Source organism: Myotis daubentonii, chromosome 3, assembly GCF_963259705.1.
Source record: "Myotis daubentonii chromosome 3, mMyoDau2.1, whole genome shotgun sequence".
Taxonomy (NCBI): Eukaryota; Metazoa; Chordata; class Mammalia; order Chiroptera; family Vespertilionidae; genus Myotis; species Myotis daubentonii.
In genome coordinates, this window is record NC_081842.1 from 30,302,350 (window position 1) to 30,329,905 (window position 27,556).

The 27,556-nt window shown below is 37.8% G+C and overlaps 1 protein-coding gene across 1 annotated transcript in view; it reads left to right on the forward strand.

Annotated features, from left to right (window-relative positions):
- LOC132230081 (multiple epidermal growth factor-like domains protein 6) overlaps positions 1-23,796 on the forward strand; it is a 29,292-nt gene extending 5,496 nt beyond the window's left edge. The window contains exons 2-6 of the mRNA XM_059686962.1: positions 5,188-5,316; positions 12,826-12,954; positions 16,352-16,480; positions 19,119-19,247; positions 23,617-23,796. Coding sequence (XP_059542945.1) covers positions 5,188-5,316; positions 12,826-12,954; positions 16,352-16,480; positions 19,119-19,247; positions 23,617-23,768 — 668 coding nt within the window. The 3' untranslated portion in view covers positions 23,769-23,796. The remainder of the gene's footprint in view (positions 1-5,187; positions 5,317-12,825; positions 12,955-16,351; positions 16,481-19,118; positions 19,248-23,616) is intronic.
- Positions 23,797-27,556: the final 3,760 nt, after the last annotated feature.

Sequence of the window (27,556 nt, forward strand, 5' to 3'; positions counted from 1 at the left end):
TCAGTCTAACTCCAGTCAAACACTACAAAATAAAACTTCATCCTCAGCTTCAACCCAGGTCACCTGAAGAATCTATTCTTCAAATTCCACCTGGAGGTAATGAGCCAACCGTCCCCTGCACCAGGATAGTGTGAAAAAAAGGCTTGTGGGGCTGGGACTTTCACCCTTGCCAGGTCAGAATGAGTACCCCACAATCTCTTGCAGTGTTAGTGCAAACCATATGGAGAGTGTGAAAACTCCACCCCACCCCCAGTAGATGGTAAGGAGATACCACCCCTTTCTGCCAGGGTGGCACTAGAAGAGATTTAGTGGATAGTTAGGACTTTCACTACCACCAATCAGCAATGAGATCACCTTACACAGTGTCAGTGAGGTAAGGTGGAGAGCTGTAAGGAGGTACTTCTGCCCCTCAGTCAGGTAGGTGTCAGCAGAGGCCTGAACTCTTACCCTGGCCCAGCGGTAATGAGTCATGTTTAGTCCCCTCCACTGGGGACTTGGTGGGAAACATGGATTTCAACTTCTATCGGCTGAACCTCTTTCCTCAGTGTCATAGGAGACTTACTAAGTCAGGAGATTGAAATGAGATCCAGAGTCTCATATCATAATATTCAAAATGTCCAGATTTCATTTAAAAATTATTCATTAAACCAATAACCAGGAACATTTCAAATTGGTATAGGACATACAACTGAAAGCAACAAATGAACAAACAAGACAAACAAACAAAGACTTATGGACAAAGACAACAGTATGGTGGTTACCAAAGGGAAAAGGGTTGCAGAGGGGAGGGGAATAGTAAAGGAGGGACAAATATATGGTGAAGAAGGACTTTGGGTGGTGAACACACAATGCAATATACAGATGAATATTAGAGAATTATACCCTTAACCCTATGTAATTTTATTAACCAATGTAACTCCAATAAATTTAATTAAAAATAATTAATAGATATGAACACTGAGATGACACTGGTGATAAAATTATCTCAATTTTTAAAGGAGCCATCATAAAAATGCTTTAGTAAGCAACTACAAAACTGCTTGAAACAATATCCACCTTATCTTAAAAGCACAAAGTGAGACATAAAGAAGAATCAAATGGAAATTCTAGAACTGGCACATAAAATAATCAAAAACAAAACAAAACACACACAAGCTCAATGGATGGCCTTAATAGCAGAATGTGGAGGACAGAGGAACACATCAGTGACCTCAAAGATAAAACAATATAAATTACCAAATCTAAACACAAAAAAGGGAAAACAACCAAAATAAAAATAAAAAACAGAGCCTCGGGACCTGTGGAAGCACTAAAAAAAGGTCTAACATTTATAAATCAGAATCTCAGAGTAGAAACCAAAGAGGTCAGAACTGAGTCTTCAAAGAAATAATAGCTAAAAATGTCCTTATGAACCAAAATATAAACCGAAAAATTCAAGAAGCTGTATTAATGCCAAACAAGATAAACGGAAAGAAATCTACAAAAGATGTATCAACAACAAATTTCTGAATACTAAAAAAGAAAAAAATCTTGAAAGCAGCAAAAGAGAAATGACATCCACCTTATCTTAGAAGAAAAGACTTCAAAATAAAATGAAAGTACATAAATGATACAGATACACCGAACACATGTGAACAGATGAAAAGCAGTAGTGATGACATCAGTATTAAACAATGTAAATTTTATGGCAACAAGCATCTAATGAGAAGGCCACTTATATTAGAGGGTAAAATTCACGCTGAAAATTTAAGTGTAATCGATATGTATAAAATAAATAACACAGTATTGAAATTAATAAAGCAAAAGCCATATGCTAGGAGGAGAAATAGACTTCAAGAGCTTATCAGTAGACTATTTGTTAGCCCATACACATATTGCTGTATACACATATGCATAAAAATAATCTTGTCGATACTTGCACTAATAAACTATGTCTAATTGCTATAAACCAAACTGCACCCTGAAAAATTGTAAAAGAAAATCAGGCAATTCTAAAAAATATAATCCATGACATTTGATGATCACAAAGCAATAAAACAGGGACAATAACAAAACATATACCTACTGGGGTAGGGTTGTGGGGAGGGGGAATTCCATTACCGTATACTGCATTGGCATTTTGAAATATCCTTAAATAATCAATGGCTAAAAAGTGCAAACAAAACCAACATTTTAGAAATTTAAAACATTAATAATAATACTCACAACCTATAGGATACAGCTAATTCAGTTAAATGGAGGAAAATTTATATTCCAAAATATTTATGTTAGTAAATAAGAAATGATGAAAATAAGTAAAAAAAAAAATAAAGAACAATAAAATATACTTAAAGTGATCCCTACATTAATTTATTCACCAAAATTACTTCCAGGTACTTACAATAATTACAAAACTATGACAGTAATAGAATTACCATTATGATTTTTTCAAGTTTATTTTGAGGCCAGATATAAATTGTGACAAAAGCACAAAACCACAGGAGGAAAAAGAAAAAAGATAAACAAAGAAGAAAGACTAACAAAGCACTAAGTTTCTTAATCAACAAAGAGTTCTTATATATCAAGAAAAGAACCCACGACACCCAATAGACCTTATGAAAAGTTGATAAGCATCATTCATAATGTGAGAAATCCAAATTAAAGCTGCAATTATATGTCACTTCACCTATCAGATTTTCATAATATACCAATTTGAAGATTGAAACATGGGCACATTGATAATTCTTAATAAATTTGCAAATCTCTTTGTAAGGAAATTTGATAATATCTGTTATGATTTAGAAGGACATATCACTTTACTGAGAAAATCATCTGGGACTTACCCTTCAGGTATAATATTACATATGAATAAAGACTTCCAGGAGGATATCCATTACAGTGTTGTTTATAATAGTAAAATATTTTAAACAATCTACTTGCCATCAATACTCGACTGGTAAAATAAATATTTCTTAGATGCAATAAATCCTATGCAGCTGTTAAAAATGAATGAAGATTTATGCAGATCTGTTACATGTACAAATTTGGAAACACCTTGGAAACTTTTATTTACAGAAGAAAGCTAATTTTACAATATTACTTATCTGTGTTAACATTTTGGGTAAAAAAAAAAGATTAAAGGGTAAGAGAGATATACATATGTATGCCTTATTAGACATGGAATATTTCTGGATATATTCAGTTATTTACCTACTCAATTCAATAACTATTTATTGAATGCCACTGCCTGTTTTAAGCTCACAGAATATATGGATAAAATCTTGATACCCCGGTTCTCATGCAACTTGTTTTCTTGTGGAGAAGAGACAATAAAAATAAACATGTTTAATAAGTTATTTCTGTGCATGACAAAAGGAAATAAAGTCTATAGTAAAATAAAACTATAGCATGACCAGGGGCTTGAGAATCTAGATGGGTTGGAATTGTTAACTGAGTAGTCAGGATGACACCTATGCTACAGAAAAGAGATGGCAACCATGATGTTTTTGAGAAGGGAACCTGGAAGACAGGAGCACAGGGATGAAATGCTTTTTCTCAGACTACTAACCTTTATATAATGTTTGAAATATTCATTGGGTAATAACATGAACTTTAAAAAAAAAGCAGTGAAGTTATATAAACAATTCTATGCAGACATTTTTCTAACACTTAGACTTGCGGAAAGTATCATTTCTCAGTCCTCCTCACTTTCCAATTATGCTTTTGTCTTAAGCATTATCATAAAGTCTTATATTTTTACAGATTCGCCAGTTTTATCAATGCCTTTCAACGGTCAGGTTGGAAGATGAATGGGCCTCCTGGCTGATGAGGTTGCTTTAAATGGGTGAAAGAGAAACCAATGAAAGTTTATTTTAAAAGTATACTGGTAGGACTTGGTGTCATCGATTCTACTTCATTTACCTTAAAGGCAAAAACTAAAAAAGAATAAATGGCAATTAATTTAAAGAAACTCATTATACATGTGATGATAACCTAACAATTTGTTGTACAACTAAAATTGTTATTTAAATAAACAAAATGAAAACTCTTCTTTCATTTGGTACTAAAATGAAGTGCACCTGTTCAGTCCAATAAAAGCATACAGATCGAATCCAAGTACATGCTCTGTTACGTATTAACCAAATGCTTTCAGGCGAGTAAAAAAAACAAAACTCTCTAATGTCTCTCCTGCTACCTGGAGTACAAAGAATGCTTGATGAGAAGTCAGAAGTTCTAGACTTGAATCTTGGTTTTTATCTCTTCTGGCTGCTTAAGCCTGAGCAAAACCTAAGTCTCTGAGCATCAGTTTTCTCAAGTATAAAATAGGAATAATGTACCCACATCAGAGGGATATTATATTTGTGAGCATTAAATGAGATAATTCATGTGGAAAATATCATTATATAAAAATACTATAAACTGGAAGGTATAAATGGCAGGTCCTTGGCCAAATCTAGCCACAAATGTGTTTGAATTGGCTGACAGTTCTGGATCCCACAGTGCTGTAAAGCAATTTTAATTAGTTGCCAATGTTCAAAGATTGGATGAATTTATGTAAAATATGGATTTTAAGTTTTCCTAAAAAATTATATTAGCTGGCTCTATCGGGCCCATATTCTGTTGGCAAAAAACCAACTAAATGTGAGTGGTGGTTACTCTCGCCTTCGGGAGCCTTTGTGCTCCCAATTGGTGTCACTTTCCTTCATTCATCATCCAATTATTTGCCCCCTGACAGTGAAGACTCAATTTTCCTTATGCCTGGCCAGCCTCACTCTCTCCTGTCTTAACTCCTACTGGTCACATATTTTTGTTCTGTCACCCACCATTGTATGCTGCAGTGCTTTTCCTATTCCAGCACAAAACATTAAACAAACTGCTCATCTGTCTTCTTTATCAGTTATGAGACAAAATATATAAAAGGCTTCCATTGCTAATCTGGGATTGACCTCTGCCTGTTCTCTAGGGGATCTCCAGTTCCCAGCCACATCATTAGGAGCTCAATAAATATTTATGGAGTGAATAAAAACGTGAATGAATGACAGTGATGTGCCTTCTACCTTAAAGATACATCTGAGTTTGTGTTTTCATTTGAACATTTTCTTATGCTTTTGCTACTTAGATATGATTACTCTATCTGAAGCAGAGAAAAATGTTTGCTCATATGACATTTTTATTCAGTTTGATTTTTGTGTTTATTTTTTACTACAGGATGTCCCCAGACAAGGTATGGCCCAAATTGTGAGCTAATATGTACCTGTAAAAATGGTGGCCTTTGCAATCCTGTGGATGGAAGCTGTACCTGTGGCCTTGGATGGACAGGAAATTATTGTGAAAAAAGTAAGTTGATTGCCGCCTTCTTTCATTCAATAAAAATCTAGAGGCTACTGCCACTGGTTGATAAAATATAGGACAGGCCCCCAAAGAGACAATTTCCCAAGAAGTTCACCTAAGCCACTTGTAATGATGATTGCATTTTTAATAAAAATAGTGTTCTGTTAATATTGATGGATTTTTGTTACCTTGTTAACAGAATACCCCCTGAAAACTCTTAAAACCCTTAAGACAGTGGTTCTCAACCTTCCTACTGCCGCGACCCTTTAATACAGTTCCTCATGTTGTGGTGACCCCCAACCATAAAATTATTTTCGTGGCTACTTCATAACTGTAATTTTGCTACTGTTATGAATCGTAATGTAAATATCTGATATGCAGGATGTATTTTCATTGTTACAAATTGAACATAATTAAAGCATGGTGATTAATTACAAAAACAATATGTAATTATATATGTGTTTTCCGATGGTCTTAGGTGACCCCTGTGAAAGGGTCCTTCGACCCCCAAAGGGGTCGCGACCCACAGGTTGAGAACCGTTGCCTTAAGTAATTGGAATAGTAGTAATATAAAAGAACTCCTCTAAGACCTAAATCTATTCCCCCTCCAAATAGTTTTAGCATGAAGGCCTTGTGGCCAGCAAATTTGCTGAACCCTGAGTTTCTTGGCATGAGGTTAAAGGACCTCAACCATCACTGAAAATGTATCCATTGAACATTCACAAAAATTGAAAAAGAAAATCAAGCAATTCTAAAAAATATAATTCATGACATTCGATGATCACAAAGCAATAAAACAGGAACTAATAACAAAACTAATTATCTTGCTGGGATGAAGCCTTGAGGCAGGCAGGCTGGAGGATGCGGGCCCTGGGCAGAGCCAGGGGTGAAGGAGAGGACTCTGGGCACAGAGGACTCCAAACTTTATTTCATCAGGAAAATATCATCATCTACCACTGTAAATATATTTTTTACACATAAATGACATTTATGTGCTTCTCAGCTAATATATTATGCATACCATAAAACATATATAAAGGTTTAAATTGCTAAAGAATGGATAAAGATAAAGATTGATAGTTCTAATTCTTCTTTCCAAACCGCAGTTGATTATTTTGTGCAATACTGGAGAGCATGCACCCTACTTAAGAGCTCACTTTTGTAGGAGATGGTTTTGTGTTCTGGCAGCATAGACAGAAAGGGCTCTGGCAGGGAGACAGAGTGTGGGTGAGAACACTGCTGGGGGCCTACACTTGGGGCACCTTGAGTAAAAAAAAAAATTGACAGTAAACTTGTACCTAGTTGTTTTCAACTATGGGGTCATGGCTTTTTAGACCTGCGTCCTGACATACTATCCCAATGAGTGTGATACCCACAATCCCTCACTATGAATTTGACTATCATGAAATTCGGCATCATGGCATACAAGAAAGAACCTTGCAATAGGAGCAGACAGACTCATATGCCAACTCTGCTCGGCCCATACCATGTTCTATGCCTTTGGGAAGTTCACAGTCTCTCTGTGATTTGGTTTTCTCACATTAATATGAAGACAATGACATTTTGAAGTAACAGTGCTTCTAAACCTAGTATTTAAGGTCATTTTCTTGGATTTTTTTTATGTGGATATCCTCCCTCATTTATGGAGACAACTGTTACCAATTTTGTGATATTGGAGATTGCTATATCAGATTAATAGTAGTTCTTTAAAATTAGACAGCAGCTTTATGTCCATATTGTTTTGTTGTGCTTTTTTTAAATTTTAAGTTGGGAAACTCTTCAGCATTTAGGGAAATAAGATATTTTAACGTTTGATCCTATTATTTAAACCCTTTGTTATTTATGAAATTATTTTAATTAAATTCAACTATTATTTTTTTTAATTAAATCTTTATTGTTCAGATTATTACATTTGTTCCTCTTTTTTTCCCCCCCATAACTCCCCTCCTCCCAGTTCCCGCCCCACCCTCCGCCCTCACTCCCCACCCACTGTCCTCATCCATAGGTGCACGATTTTTGTCCAGTCTCTTCCCACATCTCCCACACCCCTTTCCCCCCCAAGAATAGTCAGTCCATTCCCTTTCTATGTCCCTGATTCTATTATAATCACCAGTTCATTCTGTTCATCAGATTATTTATTCACTTGATTCTTAGATTCACTTGTTGATAGATGCATATTTGTTGTTCATAATTTGTATCTTTACCTTTTTCTTCCTCTTCCTCTTCTTAAAGGATACCTTTCAGCATTTCATATAATCCTGGTTTGGTGGTGATGAACTCCTTTAGCTTTTCCTTATCTGTGAAGCTCTTTATCTGACCTTCAATTCTGAATGATAGCTTTGCTGGATAAAGTAATCTTGGTTGTAGGTTCTTGGTATTCATCACTTTGAAAATTTCTTGCCACTCCCTTCTGGCCTGCAAAGTTTCTGTTGAGAAATCAGCTGACAGTCCTATGGGTATTCCCTTGTAGGTAACTGAGTTTCTTTCTCTTGCTGTTTTTAAGATTCTCTCTTTATCTTTTGCTCTTGGCATTTTAATTATGATGTGTCTTGGTGTGGTCCTCTTTGGATTCCTTTTGTTTGGGGTTCTCCGCGCTTCTTGGACCTGTAAGTCCATTTCTTTCACCAGGTGGGGGAAGTTTTCTGTCATTATTTCTTCAAATAGGTTTTCAATATCTTGCTCTCTCTCATCTTCTGGCACCCCTATAATTCTGATGTTGGTACGCTTGAAGCTGTCCCAGAGGCTCCTTACACTATCGTCGCATTTTTGGATTCTTTTTTCATTTTGCTTTTCCGGGTGGATGTTTTTTGCTTCCTCGCATTTCAAATCATTGACTTGATTCTTGCGCTCCTCTGGTCTGCTGTCGGGCATCTGTATAATATTCGTTATTTCAGTCCGTGTATGCTTAATTTCTAGTTGGTTCCCCAATATAAGATCGAAGGTCTTATTAGTTTTCGTGTAGATCTCATTAAGTTTATCGGCAGCTTCTAAACAGTTCTTGAGAGACCTTAAAAGTGTGGTTCTGAACTCTATATCTTCCATTGACAATTTTGTCCTGTTTCTTTGTCTCCGCATTTTGTTATGCTTCCTTGGTGCACCCCCTAGTGGTCTTTGTTCGCAGTCTTATAGTTAAATCTTGATTGTTGTAGCTAATTCCAGGGAGGGTTTGACCTCCAGGCCAAGTGGCTATGAGAATCAGCTGTGTCAGCAGTGAGAGAACTTCTGTCCTCTAGGGAGGTGCTAATCTAGCCTTTGCCTGAGGCTATCCGGCAAATGCCTCTGTGCAGGGCTTGGGCGGGGCAGGTCGCACAGGATCAACAGGGTGGGCCGGAGAGAGCAGTTATGGCGGCTCTCAGTCCTGTCCCCAGGGGCTCTGCCTCTCTGAGTCCCAGCACCCGCTGCAAAGCTCTGAGAGAAAGCTACACTCGCTCTGACTGAAGCCAGACAGTCCCGCTTCTCCCGTTTGAGTCTGGGTCCCTAAAGACTCGCCCGGATCTGGAGCTCAGAGTCTGCGACTCCCTCCCGATTGAAAACGCCAACCGCGCCCTCCGCAGCCAGCCCGCTCCGCGCACTCCGCACCTCAGAATTTGACTTCACCGCTGTGCCTCCTCTGAGTGTCCGTGTGCGTTTCTCTTTCCTCCTAGTTGTAGGACTTCCACTCAGCCAGCGTTCCTGTGGTTCTGGATGATGTCCCTTCCGTTTTTTGGTTTCACTTTTGAAGTAGTTGTTCAAAGCAGCAAACTCCGGCGTTAACCTATGCCACCATCTTGGTTCTCCCAGATCCTGTTTTTTTCTAAATTCAACTATTATTAAAATTTATTCTATTAAACTTATCCTATTTTGTCATTAAAACTTTTTAAACTTTTGTTTTTATCATTTAAATTTATATATTATTTATTTATTTTATCTCAAATATAATACACGAGTTGATGAGCCACTGGGTAAATGCAAATGTAATTTTGCAACATATTGACAAATTCCCTGTGAGAGTTTATACCATTTTGCATCCTCATAACCAAGATATAGAATATCTCTTGCATCAGAGCTTTATCAAAAGAGTATGTTATCAAAATTTTGGTAAAAAATGTTCTATCAGTGGATATTTAATTTTCATTTTTAGTATTATGAATAAAGTTAAGTATCTTTTGCAACTGGTAAGCATCTCTTGCATTTATTTTTTTCTATAAATTGTTCATAATTCAAGCTCATTTTTCTATAAGGTTCTGTTTTTTCTACTATAATACTAGAAGTTCTATAGATATTAGAAATATTATCTCTTTGTTGTGAATTATTCACCCATATTTGGGTAAGTTTGTGTTTTGTCTTTTTTATTTTGCCACCTGATTGGTCATTAACTGACATATAACAAACCACCCTGAAACTTAGAAACTGGAACAGCCATGAATCATTATCTCTCACGATTCTGAGGGTTAACTGCATTCAGCTGAGTGGTCCTTCTCTCAGATAGCAGCTGGGGCTAAAGCCGGGCTGGAATATAGAAGATAACCTCTTTATCTACACATCTGCCAACCAGGCTTTGCTCCACATGGCATGGCTTCTTTCTCCTTGTCTTAGTCAGCTCAGGCTGATATAACAAAATATCATAAAGTAGGAGACTTAAACAACAGAAATTTGTTTTCACAGTTCTGGAGTCTGGGAAGTCCAAGATTAAGGTAAAGGCAGATTTAGTGCCTGGGGAAGGCCCTCTTTTCTGATCTGCTGATGGCCTTGCTTTTGTTTTATTTTTACATGGGAGCGGGGGAGGGAGAAAGAGAGAGACAGAGAGAGAGAGCGAGAGAGAGAGAGAGAGCACACTCATGTTTCTTCTTATAAAGACACTTGTCCCATCATGAGGGTTCCACCAGAATAGTTCTCCAACAGAATAATTTGGTTTCTTATATGACAGCTGACTTTCTAAAGCAAGTCCTGGGACCAGTCCAGGCTCCACATAGGAGGGAACAGCACAAGGGTGTGAATCCCAGGGGACATGCTTCATTGGGAATATCTTAGATAACGGGTTCTTCATGATTCGAAGTTATTTTTTTGTTTGGTTTATTTTTGTCATAAAATATATCTTTCTTCCCTTTATTTTCTTTATATTTTGAGTAGCACTTAGGAATGTATTCCCCATTCTTGGGTAGTAGAGGAGTTCACTCATATTTTTTGTTTACTTACCAGTATGATGTCATTTTTTGACATTTGATTCTGTGATCAATCTACACTAATCAAAGAGAAAAATGGTAATTGGAGTACGATGCTACCCTTTTCATTGGCTAATCAGGGCTATATGCAAATTAACTGCCAACTAAGATTGGCAGTTAACTGCCAACAAGATGGTGGTTAATTTGCATATGTAGGCACAATGCAGGGAGGCGAAAGGGAAAGCAGGAAGAAGCCCCCTGCCACTGACAGTGATTGGAAACACAGGGGGGAGCTAAGAGCTGGGGGCAGGGCAAAGGCGGCCCTGGGGCTGCCTTTGCCCTGCCCCCCAGCCATGATCGGAGAATCGGGCCCTTTGCCGCCCTGGCCAGTGATAGCAGGAAGTAGGGGTGGAGCCAGCGATGGGAGCTGGACACGGCCGAAGCTGGCAGTCCCAGGAGCTAGGGGTCCCTTGCCTGGGCCTAAAGCGGAGCCCACGATCGCGGGGCCACTGCCACTGCAGGTCCCCGCTGCACGGGCCGGACGCCTAGGCCAGAGACGTTAGGCCTGGGCAGGGGCAGAGTCTGCAACCGCGGGGAGCTGGGGGTCCCCTGCCCAGGCCTGATGCCTGGGCCAGAGGCATCAGGCCTGGGTGGGGGGCGGAGCCGGGATTGGGGGGATATGATGGTCCCCTTGCCCAGGCCTGAAGCCTGGGTCAGAGGCATCAGGCTTGGGCGGGGGGTGGAGCAAGCGATCAGAGGGAGATGGGGGTCCCCTGCCCAGACATGATTCCTGGGCCAGAGGCCTCAGGCCTGGGCGGGGGCCAGAGCCAGTGATCGGGGGGAGATTGGGGTCCCCTGTCCAAGCCTGACACCTCTGGCGGAGGCGTCAGGCCTGGGCAAGGGGCCGATCCTGCGATTGGAGGGTGATGGGGGTCAATGCCTGAGGGCTCCCAGTATGTGAGAGGGGGTAGGCTGGGCTGAGGGACACTCCCCCCAACACACACACCCAGTGCATGAATTTCGTGCACCGGGCCCCTAGTTTTAAATATTTTTCTTGGTGAATTGTGTGAGAAACAAATCCATTTTCCCCTTACATGGCTTTTCATTTATTGTAATGCAACTTTTACAAGTGAAACTTCCTCACTAACTCCAGATTTAGCCTTCATCAAATACTAAACACTTATATGTAGTTTGGGATAGTTCTGGATGCTCTGTTCTATTGGTGTATTTAGGTGCAAATGCAGTACCATTTTTATTATGAAGCGTTTATTGAACGTATTTGAACTGATAGAGCTAGCCACCCTTCATTGCTCTATTTTTCAAGGATTTTCTGGCACTATTTCCATGTGAACTTTATAATAAAATTGTCCAGATGCAAAACAAACAAACAAACAAACAAAAGCACAGGTATACAGGTACTTTTTACTGTTTGTTGTCCTCTATCTATTCTCTCTGGGAGAATGAACATATTTATGATATTAACTCATCATATCTGAGAATAGACATGGTCTATCATTCCATTTGTTCAAGCTTTTAGCTCCCTATTAAGTAAAATACTGGATATTAATATTCATTTGAGATATAGCTATTAATTTTCTAATTTACTCAATATTTTTACTGAATATTTTAGTGAATTTATTTTTCAAATGTCTTTTCTACATCTATGGAATTAATGATATAACTTTTCTCTTTGGCTGATAATTATGGTGGATTTATTAATGAATTTTCTAATATTAAATGACCTTACCTTCTTGGAATAAATACAACTTGGACATGATATATTACTTTATAGTCTGCTATTGGTTTCTATGTACTTATATTTTTATGAATTTGGCATCAATATTCATAAGTGAAATTGAGCTCTTTAATGTATTTTTGTCAGGTTTTGGAATTGATGCTATACTCAGTAAAATGTATTTGAAAACTTCCTTCTTTTCAGTGTCCTGGACTAGTGTAAATAGTAAGGTGAGGATCTGATCTGTGAAGGTTTATAGAAGGTTCTTTTTCCTGTGAAACCTAGGTCTTATGGGATTTTTTTAAAATTCAGTAGGTATTTTGCTATTTTCTTTAATGTTGTTCTATTCTAATTAGCCTAGGTTTTCTGCCTCAAAGTAAGATAATTTTGATAAGTTGTCCTCTGTAACTTTTCCATTTCATTCAGGTTTTCATATTTATTTATACTGTACTTTTTATAACTATTCCTTTTGATGATCATTCCATAATTTTAAAAAGGTGTGTATATTTGTGCTTTCTGTCTTTTCTCTTTATTGGATTAGCTAATGATTCATCTGCTTTTAATTTTTTTTTTGGTATCAAACTCATTAGTATTCAATTGTCTTAACTAGAACTAATGCTTGGATGGTTCCTTTTTCAGAATGTTTCCCTGGGTATTATGGCCCAGGCTGCCATTTTACTTGCACCTGTCAGAACAGTGGAGTTTGCAACAGGTTTTCTGGAAGCTGTGAGTGCCTCCAAGGTTACTATGGGAGAGACTGTGAACATGGTAAGTGGAGAAAATGAGTGGGCTTGTTATGGTGTCAATAAGTTTTAAATTTTAAAAACTATTTATAAAATAAAAGTAATATATTTGCATTATATCAAATTAGATAAAATGTTAATGCTTTAGTGTGTATTCTTACAATGTATTTTATAGCTCAACTTTAAGGTCTAGATGTTGACAACTGATATAATTAAATAATTGGACTTCTGTATTCCTTTCTGGAACTACTGTTCAAAAATGATTCTAATGTTCTATAATCATCTGGGATAGAAACAGGCAGGCACACTCAAAGGCGTCAGCTGATTGCTGGTCCTTTTGAACATAATATTTTACTACTTTCTAACATAAAATATAAATAAAGAAGCTGCTTGTTTAATGTTGATCTAGACCTAACTCTAAAAAATCTTCGGGTTCTCTTTAAACATATTTATTTATATCAATTCTTCATTTAGACTCAATATTTTCACCTAAAATTAGGAAAAGAGTTATACAATAATTAAGAATTATACAAGAATTTGTCTTATATGTCAGGGAGCCTTGATGGGAACACAAGAGATTAAGATGTTAAAGTCTAGGCTCTAGAGTTCATTGTACATGGCCTAGTTCTGCCTTATAAAAGAGGTATAAACTATCAACTTCAAAGTTTTAGCTTGGTCAGTGTAGAACAGGGATAACAATAATGCCCACTATAAAAGGTATGATGAGTATTAATTAAGAAGATACATGTAAGCATTTGTACTAAGGCATGTGGCAAAAGCTTGACCAATATTAATCATTTAAAAGTAAAGGGCTTTGTAAAGCCTCTGAAGTGATAATAGCAATGTTTGAAATTGTTTCCATGTTTTTCAACTTGTTTTTAGTGTTTGGCAAATACATTTTACAGAAACAAATTTTACTAAGCCTCCCGAGGTTTAGAACTCTTGCCAACCATTCTGAGGTTTCCTGGGCTAGGGAGTGTGGAAGCAAACACCTTGTGGTTTTGTTTGTTTGCTTTGTTTTCAAAATTGGAATAAGAGATACAAGAGAGAGAAAAATATCTATTGAAGGCCCATAAATTTCATACTACATACATCCTACATTCTACAGATCCTACATATGATGAGTATCAAGAAAGATTTTTAGCAGACAAGAGATACTATTCTAGTGAAATAAATCTGTAAAGTGAGAACATTATTGATTATTAAGAAAAGGAGCCATCAGTAGTGTCCACATGGAGAGCTATAGTGATAGGCTAGGACTTTAAAATCTGGACTAGGATAGAAAAGCGGATGAACTCTGACCAGTGTGGCTCAGTTGCCTGAGCATCATCCCATGCACAGGTAAGTTGTTGGTTTGATATTGATTCCTGGTCAGGTCACATGCCCAGGTTTACTGGATCCTTGATGGGGGACATGCAGGAGGTGGCCAATCTATATTTCTTCTCTCTATATATTATTCTCTCTCTCTCCCCCCTTCTTCTCTCTCTAAAAATCAATAGAAAAATATTTTTTTTTAAAAAAGGAAAAGAACAAAATATTTTCAAGGAAAAATTGACTGTATTGGGCAATTAATTTGGACATGAAGATGAGGAAAACAAAGGGACCAACAATGGTGCTAAAGTTCCAAGCCAGGGAACCTTAGAGCAAACATAAACCCAAATAAAAACCATGGAATAATCACCTAAACTTCTGACTGGACATTAAAGTGATAGGAATGCACTCTGTAGCCAATATAGTGCATTATTCTGATTTTGTTGCTGATTGTTCAAAAATTTTTGAAATTGTTTAATATCTCAAAACACCACAAGAGATGTTAGTCTTCAATAGACAAAGATCTCCTATTTAGAGAAATAGAAAAGTTGAGCAAGGCAACCTTTATAAACTCAGCTTTATAAATAATGAAAATAAAGGGGAGAAAGAGAGATTTGACTTTTCTCTGTATTCTCAATATTAATTATACAAGAACAAATAGAAGAAACCCTGCATTGATCTTTTTTGTTACTCTTTAAAAAATATATTTTATTGATTTCAGAGAGGAAGTGAGAGGGAGAGAAATATAAATACACCAATGATGAGAGAAAATCACTGATTGGCTGCCTCCTGCAGGCCCCACACTGGGAATTGAGCCCACAACCTGGGCATGTTCCCTGATCAGGAATCAAACCATGACCTCCTGGTTCATAGGTGGACGCTCAACCACTGAGCCATGCAGGCCCAGCTGTTATTCATTTTTTTAAGAATTATAAGATCAAAAAGTGAAAGAGTATGTATTATATAAATTAATTCATTTCTTATCTCCTTTTGGTTTTATCTCCCTTTTCTGCCCCCTGAATGTGAGTTTTTCCTAATGTTGAATCTGTCCTGAGTAACTCCATGCATGCTGGAGAAGTGTCACGCACATGAAGCCTCGACAAATTTAACTGTAGGAAAGGAGGCTGAGCTCACAAAGAAAGAGGGAGAAGGCGGGGGGGGGGGGAGTGAGAGAGAGAGAGGGAGAGAGAGAATAATTGAAGGAAGGACTGAGAAAATTTTATCCCCCTCCCATTCCTAGTGAGTGGTGAGCATAGCCTTAGAGAAAACTCAAGAAAAGAAATGGGAATATTTGTCTCAGTCAAGCTTAGCTCTCACACATCTCTATTTGAGTGTTCATATCTATGGACAGATGACAATCTTAGCATTCAAAGAAAAGCATTTGCTGGGTTTACATGGTCTCTAAATATAAACTAATTAGTTATTTTGTTGTTCAGCCACAAAAATATGGAAGAAAAACTAGTTATACTTTGCTTACTAAAGAAATAATTCTACTTTATGAACCATCTATGGAAATATTTTAAAAGTTAAATTTCACTGATTTTGAAATCTAACTTCCTCATATGATGTCAACCTACTGTATAAACATCATATTCTCTTTTATCCCCTTTTTTCCTTTCTCCCTCCCCTCTTTCCCTCATACTCACCTCTATTATCTATTCCCAAAACTTCGAATATCAAGAGCTATATAAATCACCATCCACAGATACTCTCTTGTTTATTTAAATAACTTAACTCAAAAACCATCGTTACTAAATGTAACCTGTATCTAACCTTTTAAAACATTGTTCTTTTAAGTGTTTAGGGTATTTGAGTGTTTTGAAGTCTTTGTCAGGCACATCATAGCAAATAAATTGTACTTACTTGAAGATATTTGAATTTTTTATGGATTCTTCTAGACTACTTGTAGAAAAATGGATCAATGCACTCATTTATTTGTATGACTAAACTATGGTCAATATGCTTCTCCACATAATTCTTTCTTGTTTCTAATTTTACGCTTTCATCTCCTTCTTTGGTCCTGGGAAACAAGCGACCTACAGCGTATCCTTTAATTTTCCCTGCATTTATTCTTAAAGCCAAAATATCATTTTGACATTTTTATTTTCCAGCATGCCTTCCTGGATTTTATGGTTTGAATTGTGCTCACATCTGTGACTGCAGAAACGGAGCCAGTTGTGATGCAACGAGTGGACAGTGCATTTGCCCAGCAGGTTTCCATGGCAGCCAGTGTGAAAAAGGTATAGCCAGAGCATTTTAAAGCAGGTGAATAGGGGAATTATGTGTGAATGCGAGGTCTTTCTATCTCAGGGCAAACATAAACCCAAATCAAAAACATGGAATAATCACTTAAGCTTCTGACTTGGACATTAAAGCAACAGGAATTCACTCTATAGCCAATGTGTCCTTCTGATTTTGTTCTGATTGTTCAAAAATTTTACCTTCCCCTAAGTGAAATTGCTAATATTCCAAACCCCATTAAAGCTTTATTCTTCAATGGACAAAGATTCTACCTCTGAATGAGAAATATTTTATTAAAATATTTTAAAAGATTATCTATTGGGTTTAAAGATATTAAAATAGATATAAGGCTTTATGAAAAATATTTAAAGATGAAAATTAGGCACTTATTACTAGAAAATAATGGCAGTCATGAATGTGGATGAGGAAATAGAGGTGAGAACTTGGGCTACTTAGTTTAAAATAGTAAATTATAAAGTCCTAAAAGACTGATCAGTCTATTCAAAACAATGCCAGAATACATAATTCTCGGTAAGCAACTCAAAATATCATTTTAGTCTATATTATGTATGACTTGTGCATAGGGTTATAATAATCATCTACACTAATAAAAGAGAAAAATGGTAATTGGCGTACGACGATACCCTTTTCATTGGCTAATCAGGGCTATATGCAAATTAACTGCCAACTATGATTGGCAGTTAACTGCCAACAAGATGGCGGTTAATTTGCATATGTAGGCACAATGCAGGGAGGCGAAAGGGAAAGCAGGAAGAAGCCCCCTGCCACTGACAGTGATCGGAAACCCAGGGGGGAGCTAAGAGCTGGGGGCCGCCTTTGCCCTGCCCCCAAGCCATGATCAGAGAATCAGGAGCCTTTGCCGCCCTAGCCAGTGATAGCAGGAAGTAGGGGTGGAGCCAGCGATGGGAGCTGGACAAGGTCGAAGCTGGAAGTCCCGGGAGCTAGGGGTCCCTTGCCTGGGCCTAAAGCGGAGCCCACGATCGCGGGGCCGCTGCAGCTGCGGGTCCCCGCTGCCCGAGCCCGACGCCTCAGCCAGAGGCGTTAGGCCTGGGCAGGGGCGGAGCCTGCAACCGCAGGGAGCTGGGGGTCCCCTGCCCAGGCCTGACACCTCTGCCGGAGGCCTCAGGCCTGGTCAAGGGGCCGATCCGGTGATTGGTGATCGGAGGGTGATGAGGGTCAACTCCTCTGGCCGAGGCATCAGGCCTGGGCGGGGGGCTGAGCCAGGGATTGGGGGGATATGATGATCCCCTTGCCCAGGCCTGAAGCCTGGGTCAGAGGCGTCAGGCTTGGGCGGGGTTGGAGCAAGCGATCAGAGGGAGATGGGGGTCCCCTGCCCAGGCATGATTCCTGGGCCAGAGGCCTCAGGCCTGGGCGGGGCTAGAGCCAGTGATCGGGGGGAGATGGGGGTCCCCTGTCCAAGCCTGACACCTCTGGCGGAGGCGTCAGGCCTGGGCAAGGGGCCGATCAGGTGATCAGAGGGTGATGGGGGTCTACGCCTCTGGCTGAGGCATCAGGCCTGGGCAAGGGGCAGAGCCAGCAATCGGAGGGGTCTGGGGGTCCCCTGCCCAGGCCTGATGCCTGTGCCAGAGGTATCAGGCCTGGGCTGGGGGCAGAACCAGTGATGGGGGAAATGAGGGTCCCCTGCCCAGGCCTGACGCCTCTGTCAGAGGCGTCAGGCCTGGGCAAGGGGCTGATCCTGTGATTGGAGGGTGATGGGGGTCAACGCCTGAGGGCTCCCAGTATGTGAGAGGGGGCAGGCTGGGCTGAGGGACACTCCCCCCCCTCCACACCCAGTGCACGAATTTCGTGCACCGGGCCCCTAGTTATGATTATAATAATATGATGATAGTGGTCACTTGAATTTATGTGAATCAGAGTTATTGCTTTTAAAAAGGATTCGTGTGGGTGAGTGGGATGAGGTCAACCAAAGATCTTGTATGCATAATTGCATAACCTATAGACATAGACAATAGGGTGGTGGAGGCCTGGGGCAAGAGGGATGGGCTATAAGGGGGTCAATGGGAGAAAAAAGGGGACATATGTAATAAAAAGATTTTTTAAAAGAAAGAAACAAGGTTACAAAAAAATAAAAGTAAATAAAAAGGATTCATATGCTACTCCCACACTATATCCTCATAAGTCACTAGAGCTATACATATAGTATTTCTTGCCATCCTTTATTCACTTATACACTTATTATTTACTTTTATGTCCTGGGAATATAGTGGAGCTTACAGTCTTCTGTGAAAATAGTAAATAAATAAATAAATAAATAAATAAATAGCATTTTAAGGGAAAATATTAAAAGTAATACTCTTGGCTAGTAGACTCGATTTCCTTCCTAAAGTTCCTGTCTTTGAAAGCCTTCTATACATTCTCAAAGGTACAAACCAGTGTCAGAGTAAGTCAATTTAAAACCTGAGTGTGAAATCATGTATAAAATGAAGCTGATTTCTGAAAATTCCAAAACTTTCCTCTCTTCTTCTAACCAACAAATCTCATTTTATCCTCCCACTTTGCTACTTGGGGTTCAATCTTGAGGAAATTCTATCTTTAATTCCATGTTAGCTACATCAGTGAAAGTTCAAGTGGTTAATGTTTCTCTTTCCTTGGTAGAATGTTCACCTGGAATGTTTGGAGACAATTGCCAGCATCTTTGTGACTGTGAAAGCAAAATCTCCTGCCACCCAGTAACGGGAAAGTGCCTCTGCCCACCTGGAAGAGCTGGAGCCAGATGTGAAGCTGGTATGAGCCAAGTACCTGGTGAAGTCCCTCTGACTCATGGGTGATTCAGAGATCTTTAGGCATTTTTTTATACTAAAACTATTACGCAATTAAAGAACATCACACTACCATTGCTTGTCACCTTGCTTTAGTATGATTAATCAGGGAATGTGGCTGTTGCATGATAGGCAACCAAAACCAGCACTACAGCTGACAGAGGACACCTTGAAGGCATCTCAAGGTGATGCAATTAAATGTCCTGATTACAAAAGCAATTCAGAAAAATCACTAGAAATAAGGCAATGAAGATTGGGGTACTATTCTTGAGAACCAAGTTCCCAGTATTCTTGGGAATTGGAATTTAAACCTTTTTCCCCCTTTACACTCACAGGAAGAAAGGCCTAGAATGTAAAATTCAAAATCTTTAGTGACTATCTTAAGAAGAGGAGAAAGTAGACTGAGTGGATCATTGATTCATCACTTACTATTTAAACTTAATGGATGCTTCCTAGATGAAAAGGTTTCATATGTTTCACAATAACCCCGAAAGACTGATCATCCTAAACATTTTGCTTGTATTCATTTGCTCTTCACCACCACCCAATGAGGCTGTTCTATTTTTATTCTTACTTGACAAAAGAGAGAGCTGAGGCACAGAAAAATAGGAAGAGTCAGAACCAAGATTTAACCCCAGGCAGTCTGGTTTTGACCGTTGGGTGATGATGCTCTTAGTAGACAATACTATATGTGTGCATGTCTGCATGTAGTCCTGTATAAGGAACCTTCAGGGGCTCATCAAGAGATTTATATTCTTTCCTATCCCATCTTCCCTTTTTCATAGGCCTTTAAAATAAGTCCAATGGGTTATGAATATCGGGTTGGAATCCTTTGGGGTCTTCCAACTGAGAAGCTTACTGATGCTGACATTTCTTTTTTGCAAAGCTGCTTCATGTATAGCTTTAATCATTGTGTTTCACTGCACTACAAGCTTCTTGAGAGTTCGATCCATGTTTATTTATCTTTTATCAAGAAAGGCTCAGAAAAGGGTCTAGCACATGACAGTTTTCAGCAAATTTTTGTTTCTTTTCAGCATTCCTCAGGGAGTCATGGTAAACACGTTCCTCAACCTTGTCATATCTAAACTAAATCTGTCAGAGTAAACATCAGCATGACATCTTGGCAAAGCCACAGTATACATGTCACCAATGAAATGCTCACTGAAGGCAGAATGCTTATAGTATTTGTGGTTTCATCCAAATACTGAAGAAAACCATTCATGTTTATTGAATGTGTATCATATGCCAGGCGTTTTAATGTATACTAGGTGCCTTTACTATCATCGCCCTTCCCTTTTATAGATGGGGGGGCTGCAGCAAAAAATGGTGAAGTTACTTGCCCAAAGTTACACAGCTCACAAATGGCAGACTGGGGATTTGAAACAGACAATCTGGGTTCAGAGCCAGACTCAACATCCCCACCATATCGCTTCTCAAGGGAAAGAAAGGAACAGGAATTGATTTTGTTGTCCAATATGCATTGTCCATTAACCACAGGTTGCTATTTAATTTATATGTAGTTTAATTTAAAATTCACCTCCTCAGTCACATTTCAGGTGTTCAGTGGCCACATATATGGTTAGTTGCCACAGTATTGGATAGCACAGTATAGAATGTTTTCGTCATTGCTGAAAGTTCTGTTTGACAACACTCAGCGGTGACTTAAAACTAGCTTCTTCTAAACCAAGAGAGCTTATGGCCAGGCTGGAAATGAAGGCCTCACTCTATGGACTTTCTATGGACTAAATTCTTTTATCACACAGTCATTTTTATCTGCAGAAAAATTACCATTTGACAGTGGAACATATGTATTAACATGCCCATTCTCAGTGGGCACCTCAAGGCCTCTCTTGTCATGAGCTCTTTGGGGGTACCCACAGCTTACACAGATGTACTACATGATCTTTTATTTGCAGTTTTATTTTCAATTAGGCACAGTTCATCTGCGATATTAACTGTGAGCAGCTGTGTCTATGCAGGCACTATAAAGATAAAAGACCTCATTTTAATTTGAACTCTGGTAAAGGACCTATTAAACAGCCATAATGTTAATTCATAAAAGAATGTAGCAGCTTTTTATTGAATTATTTCCCCACCCCCTTGGTAAATTAACATTTGCAGACATTCAAACAGATGTCTTAAATACACATCGTTATTAACATAAAATGTGGTATTTTTATAAATTAAAATCAGATTCTGAACTGCTTAGGAGAGATCCTGACTCATAACTCTTTTTCAAACAAGAAAACTAGATCTTACCACCAAGCTAAGTAATCCTCCTACACACCGGATGGGGGTGGATGTATTAGGTTAGGATTTATTTGTTTGTTTATTTATTTATTTTTAATACTTATTTATTAAATTGGGATGACATTGGTCAAAATGAACATATACATTTCAGGTGTGGATTTCTATGTGATAGTATCTGTACATTGCACCATGTGCCCACCACCCAAAGTCAAATCTTCTCCTGTAACCTTATATTGGGACACCTTTTCCCGCCACCCTCTTCCCTCTAGCAATCACCACTGCTGGTTGTGTTCCCAAATATCAGTTCTGTATCATATATATGAGTGAAATCATATAGTTCTTAGCTTTTCCTGACTGACTTATTTCACTTAACATAATGTTCTCAAGGTCCATCCATGTTGTTGCAAATGGCGCTATTTCAGTCTTTCTTATGGCTGAGTAGAGGACTGGATAAAGATGTGGTACTTATACACAGAGGATTTATTTTTTAATTTTGATTACGTTTGATGATGTAAAGAAAAGATTCATTTCAGTGCAGCATTTACATCACCTCCAGAGCTCCTTTTACCTACCCATTCTTCCTTCATCTAGGAAGAGATTGAATTACTGTTTGCTCTGCAAAATGAATTGCAAAATTGATTAAGTTCACATTTTTCTCATATTTAAAATCTAACTAGTTAATTAAGGCAAGAAGGCCAGAACATATCTTAGCCTACCTTCATTATCCAAGAGAGCAATAAACAAACAAATATGCAAATGCTTATGGAGTAGTTAGGGTGCCTCTCCAACCTGGCCAAGAGAATTTTGAAGCAATACTTATAGAAATATTTTACAAAATTATACCCGTAGACTCAGAGTTCACTCTAGAACTGGTATCCTAGTATTTGCATTGACATTTCTAAATTTCCCACTTTCCAGCTCTCTCCACTTCCTTATTTGGGCTTTAATCTACATATGCTTGATATGGTATGTCTTCGCCCATGGCAGTGCAGATTGAGGAATGAGCACTAGATAAGAATTTAGAACTCCGGCTCTGCCATTTGCCAGGGACATAACATTTGTGAAGGTCCCTTAAGCCACATCAAACCTGTTTCTCTCTCTACAATGAGAGAGAGCTTACCTCACTGTCTTGCCTACCTCACAGTTTTGCTAGAACCAACTGTGTTAATGTGTTTGGGACCCACTTTGTAAACTGTTTAGAGCTAGGTGACTCATTATTGCAAAGTTAAGTTTCTCTAATTCTTAAACATTGGTAGCAAATTGGGGTACTTCCCATTCTCACTGAATGAATCTGACCCCACTTTCTGTTTCCATGGGCAGGGCTGGGCTTTCTCCCGATCCTCTCAATCCTTCAGAAACAGAACCTATTAATTCTCTCCTAATTTTCTGCTGGACATCAGACTAAGACCAAATGCCCAGGTTTGGGTGTGATGCCTGAGGGAAACTTTAGTCTACACATTTAGTTATTTAGATGAAGCCAATATTTTTAATCCTCTCTCTTCATTTCTCTACTGGTTGAATTCACAATGCAATTCAACTTAAAAATAGTTACATTCCTTGAGTACAAATAGCAGGATTTTACAGAAGTAGGCACACAAGGCATCACTGGCCATTTTGACATATTTTAAGAGGTGAAGGTAAAGCCATGTCATTTTCAACAACATAGGCACAAGTAATCATGTTTTCAACCTGAAGACAAATTTGTGTATCCTGAGTGAGTGTTGCATTTTTCTGACCTCACAAAAACTAATCCATTTTCCCCGTGTCCCTTGCAATGCTACTGCAATGAGCTCTATTACAATAATCTAATTCTGAGAGGGCACTTATGAAATTTAAGTTGCTGTCCTGATTTCTCTTTTCATCTTTGTTACTAACTTCCTTGACATCCCCCAGCCTCTTCCTGTTTTCCATTAAAGACCTGACTTTTAATACGTAGCGTTCTAGCCTGGGGGAAAGATACCACATGGTTAACCAGAATTCTTTGTCTATCATCTTATGCAATTCCAAGAAATAGTAGTAAGGATACTATGTGATGGAAAAGCATATTTGAATTACTTTTACATTTATTTATTTTTTCCTCACAGAATGCAGGCCAGGCCAATATGGACCTAACTGCGCTCTGACGTGCCAATGTGTCCACAGGACTCAGTGCAACCCGCTCAATGGGAGCTGTACTTGCCCTTCAAAGAGAATGGGTCCAACCTGTGAGGAAAACGTTTTGGATGATCTTCAATAACGGAACACTAGCAGCTTTTCAGTGGGTGGACAGAATTATCATCTTAATTTGGCAGGGAAATGCACTTACTCATCCATCTTCAGCCCAACCTCTCCTGTTGTGAGGTGAAAAATGATGTCTCCAATTTATGGCCTCCAAGTAGAAGTTCCATTCTCCAGACTACCCTTCCCAACTTTCTTTTGCTGAAGAACATGCCCAAGAAAGAGAGAATATTTTTTCAAGATCCCAATCGTAGTAACATTTTGGACTAATAAACGAAACTCTTTTTTATATGCACAGGCGGTATTTAAATTTGGAAGTAAGAAATGCCTCTCAGTTCAACTTGGACTGCACTGAAATATTCACACCTAGTCACTGAAGACCTCAGTGGTCATTAAGTAGCTGGATCCTCTTTAGAAATGTCTAGAATTTCATCTATTTATTCTTAGTATCCTGCTCCACAGCTGAGCCTGCTTCAGGTTGTTAATGTATTGTATTTCGAACATGACTTTTGGTGTGGGAGACTATTAAGGATTTAGCCACATACAGATCTGGGTAAAAGTATGATGGGCACACTTACAATGAATCATCAAAATGCTTAGTGGTGTTCTCCTCATCACTGGTCAGCAGACAGGAAAAAAGTAAGTAGAAATGATCAAGATGAGATGCTTAGCCTGCTCTGGGGGGGACACAAATTTCCAATAGAGTAGGGACTTCCTTCATTTCAAGGAAAAAATAAATAATAAATAAAAACAGTGACTGCCAACAGGGAGAATAAAACAAGAAAACCAGATTTCTCTTCCTTACTAGAGATCTTGTCTCCTATTACAACACGTGAGAAACTCACTCTAGAAAAAAAGTTTCCAGAAACTTTTCATGGTAGGAAAAAAAAGAATAAGAGATTTCTTTTGGGTGAAATTTTTTTATACCATATTGCTTAACTTTTTATAAATGAGAAGCCTTATGTAAAATGTTAAGCACAGTTCTTGGCAAAAGCTCAATGGCCCAATATTATCTCTTTTCATTCCCCATGCCACCCCAAACTCTAAAATAAATCATGAGAGTGGGAAAGCAAAGCCATAGCCTAACCCTATATTTGTACTATCACATGACCCATAGACAAATGGAGTTTCACCTTCATCCTTATATCAGTCAATAAGAACTAATGCCAGTTACTATAGCCACTTTTCTTTATAAATGTTTTATAGGTTGTCTTTCATATCAAAAAATAAAATACAAAAATGTTTAATATCCAGAATATTTCCATTTTCTGCTTGGTCACCTTGAAAAATCTTGATTTAGATGGCACCCTACAAAAGTTAATAATCATGTGATAAGTTATTCCTTCTAAAAAATATCCCAGTTCTTCTGCTTGAGGACACTAGCAGATGTCTGAAAATTATTAGAGGCAATGACATTTCATTCATGGACCAACATACAATAAGTGTTCCTCTTAAATAATGTAACAGCTGCAAATTTATCAAATAGAATTTCCTTGCAAAATTATGTAACTAGAATTTTAAAAATCATTTTTAATAGCTGCATCTCAAAAATCCTTCAAATTAAGAATATAGTTCATAGTGATGTGCATTTCTGAGCAAATAAATAATGTATCCTTTTTACTTTCATAAGGATTTATCTGAGCTTTCTACATGTAAACAGTTATTCAGGTAGAGTTAAGTGTAATCTGCCTACCAAAAAAAAAAGTAATTTGCACAGAATTTTAAAAAATTCAGCTATTTAAAAGTAAGGCATGATTTAATAGGCAGGTCGTTTTTAAACTAAAGTCCAGTGCCAAATTAGAGTCATTGTCATGGGGTAGAAATACTTCATATTACTCCTCCTACTTTCCCTCCTTATATAATCTGCTCTTTGAATGTAGAAATGCTGACCCCAAAAGAAATCCATCCACCCATAATACCCCTTTAGAAAGGTGCCTATGCTGTGATGTTTCAGGCTCTTTCATTTGAAATACAAGATCAGAGTGGGGATTATTATGCTTTTCTGCAATAATATAGCTCAAGTTTAAAGAAAACTGAGCAGATGTATGGAAGTGTGCTGGCTAATTTGGAGTTTCCATCTAGCATGCGTGGGATATACCATTTCAGTTTAACACCTAACGTTCCCCCTACTCTTTCTAACTTCTATGCTCATTTATTGAGTTTTCCAGATGAGACAGCTATTTGACACAGGCTAAATTATTTTTAGAGAACGTGGAAATCATTCCAAGAGTTAGTGGCAAGAATGGCATTTCCTTTGTTAGAAATAGCAAAGAGGGTTTGGCTTCTGCGGGGCCTCTTTCACCTTGGTTTCTTCAGGACCTGGTAATACAGACGTAGCAAGAATTTAAAAAAGCATTTTGATGAAGTGAACAAATAATAGCTACTGTCTGCACTCTAGGAGTTATGTATGCAATTCCGTTGAAATAACTTTTCATGGTTCTATGATAGAAAAAGTATCAAAGTAGCTGAGCTTTTAAAATAGATTTCAAGCAATTCCAAAGTTTTGACCCTTTTTAGCTAATCATGTAGAAACTATTTTCTACTTTTCCTCCTTATATTTTAGTTTTTCAAAATAAAAGAAAATAATACAAAAATCAATATTTGAAGTCTAGGAAATATATTTAAAGGTGGGAGATACCTCTTTTTATATTCTTTCAAATACTGACATATTCTTTCACTCTAAATCTTTTGTCAGTATTGTATAAAACACCATTTAATCATTCTGCATTTTAATGTTTGTGCAAATAGTTCAAATTTTGAAAAAGTATTATTTCAAATAGCTAATATTAACATTTTATTCTTCTACTGGATATATTAAAGATATATAGAAAATTTCATAATAATGCCTCTACTTAAAAACAATATAAGCGAATCCACAAAACATAATTTTATTGCTCAGACTTCATGAGAAAAGTTCAACAACAGCCCATCAGACAAAAAGATTCATGTGAAGAATTGGATATTAAGTTCTTAAGTGTTGACAATATTGGTCTCCTGAAATGTAGAGCATTGGTTTGTGAATAAAATTCCATATGTAAGAATTGGATGAATTTGGTAGCTAGTGTTGAACATGTATTTGATGAATAATGAAACCTGTGACTGATTAGGTATCTGAATGGTCAGTTGGTAATATTACAAAGCACTTACTGACTGAAAAATGCCTTCATTAGTGTCTTTTTAACTATTGCCTAAAAAGCAATTTTCTGTATTTTAACGCTATCCTGAATTTACTAACTCACTCAAAAATATTTATTGAGTGTCGACAATACTAGATATTGTTGGAGGCATAAAAAAAATAGTGGTGAACAAGATGGATGTGTTTCCTGCCCTCATAAACTTACAGTCTAGTAGATGATATTAGCCAACAAGTGCAGAGTTTTTAAACATTCTTAGCCTTTCTGTGAATTTAATAGTTCATCAATCCTTTTATAGTTTATTAATCCTTTCCTAAGTCTATTTCTCACAAATTTATTAATCTCTTACATTCAGCCAAACTTTGATAAATGATATATATCCTGCATCACCTTAAAAAATCTACATAGCAGGCTTTATACTCTTTAATACCACTATAGGAAATAAAATATATGTTTTTTAATTTGTAAAATACTATTTTACATTTATAGAAAACCACATTATTTTTTGCAATGTAAAAGGCAAGTCCACTTTTAAATCTGTTGTTGTAACTCTGATAGCATGGGGACTGAGGTAATGGAAACAGAAAAAAAGAGTATTTGTCTTTTTTTTTTGACAACTATCACATTCTTTTTTGACATCTATTGCTTTCTCTTTTGGTCAAGATGAGTGACT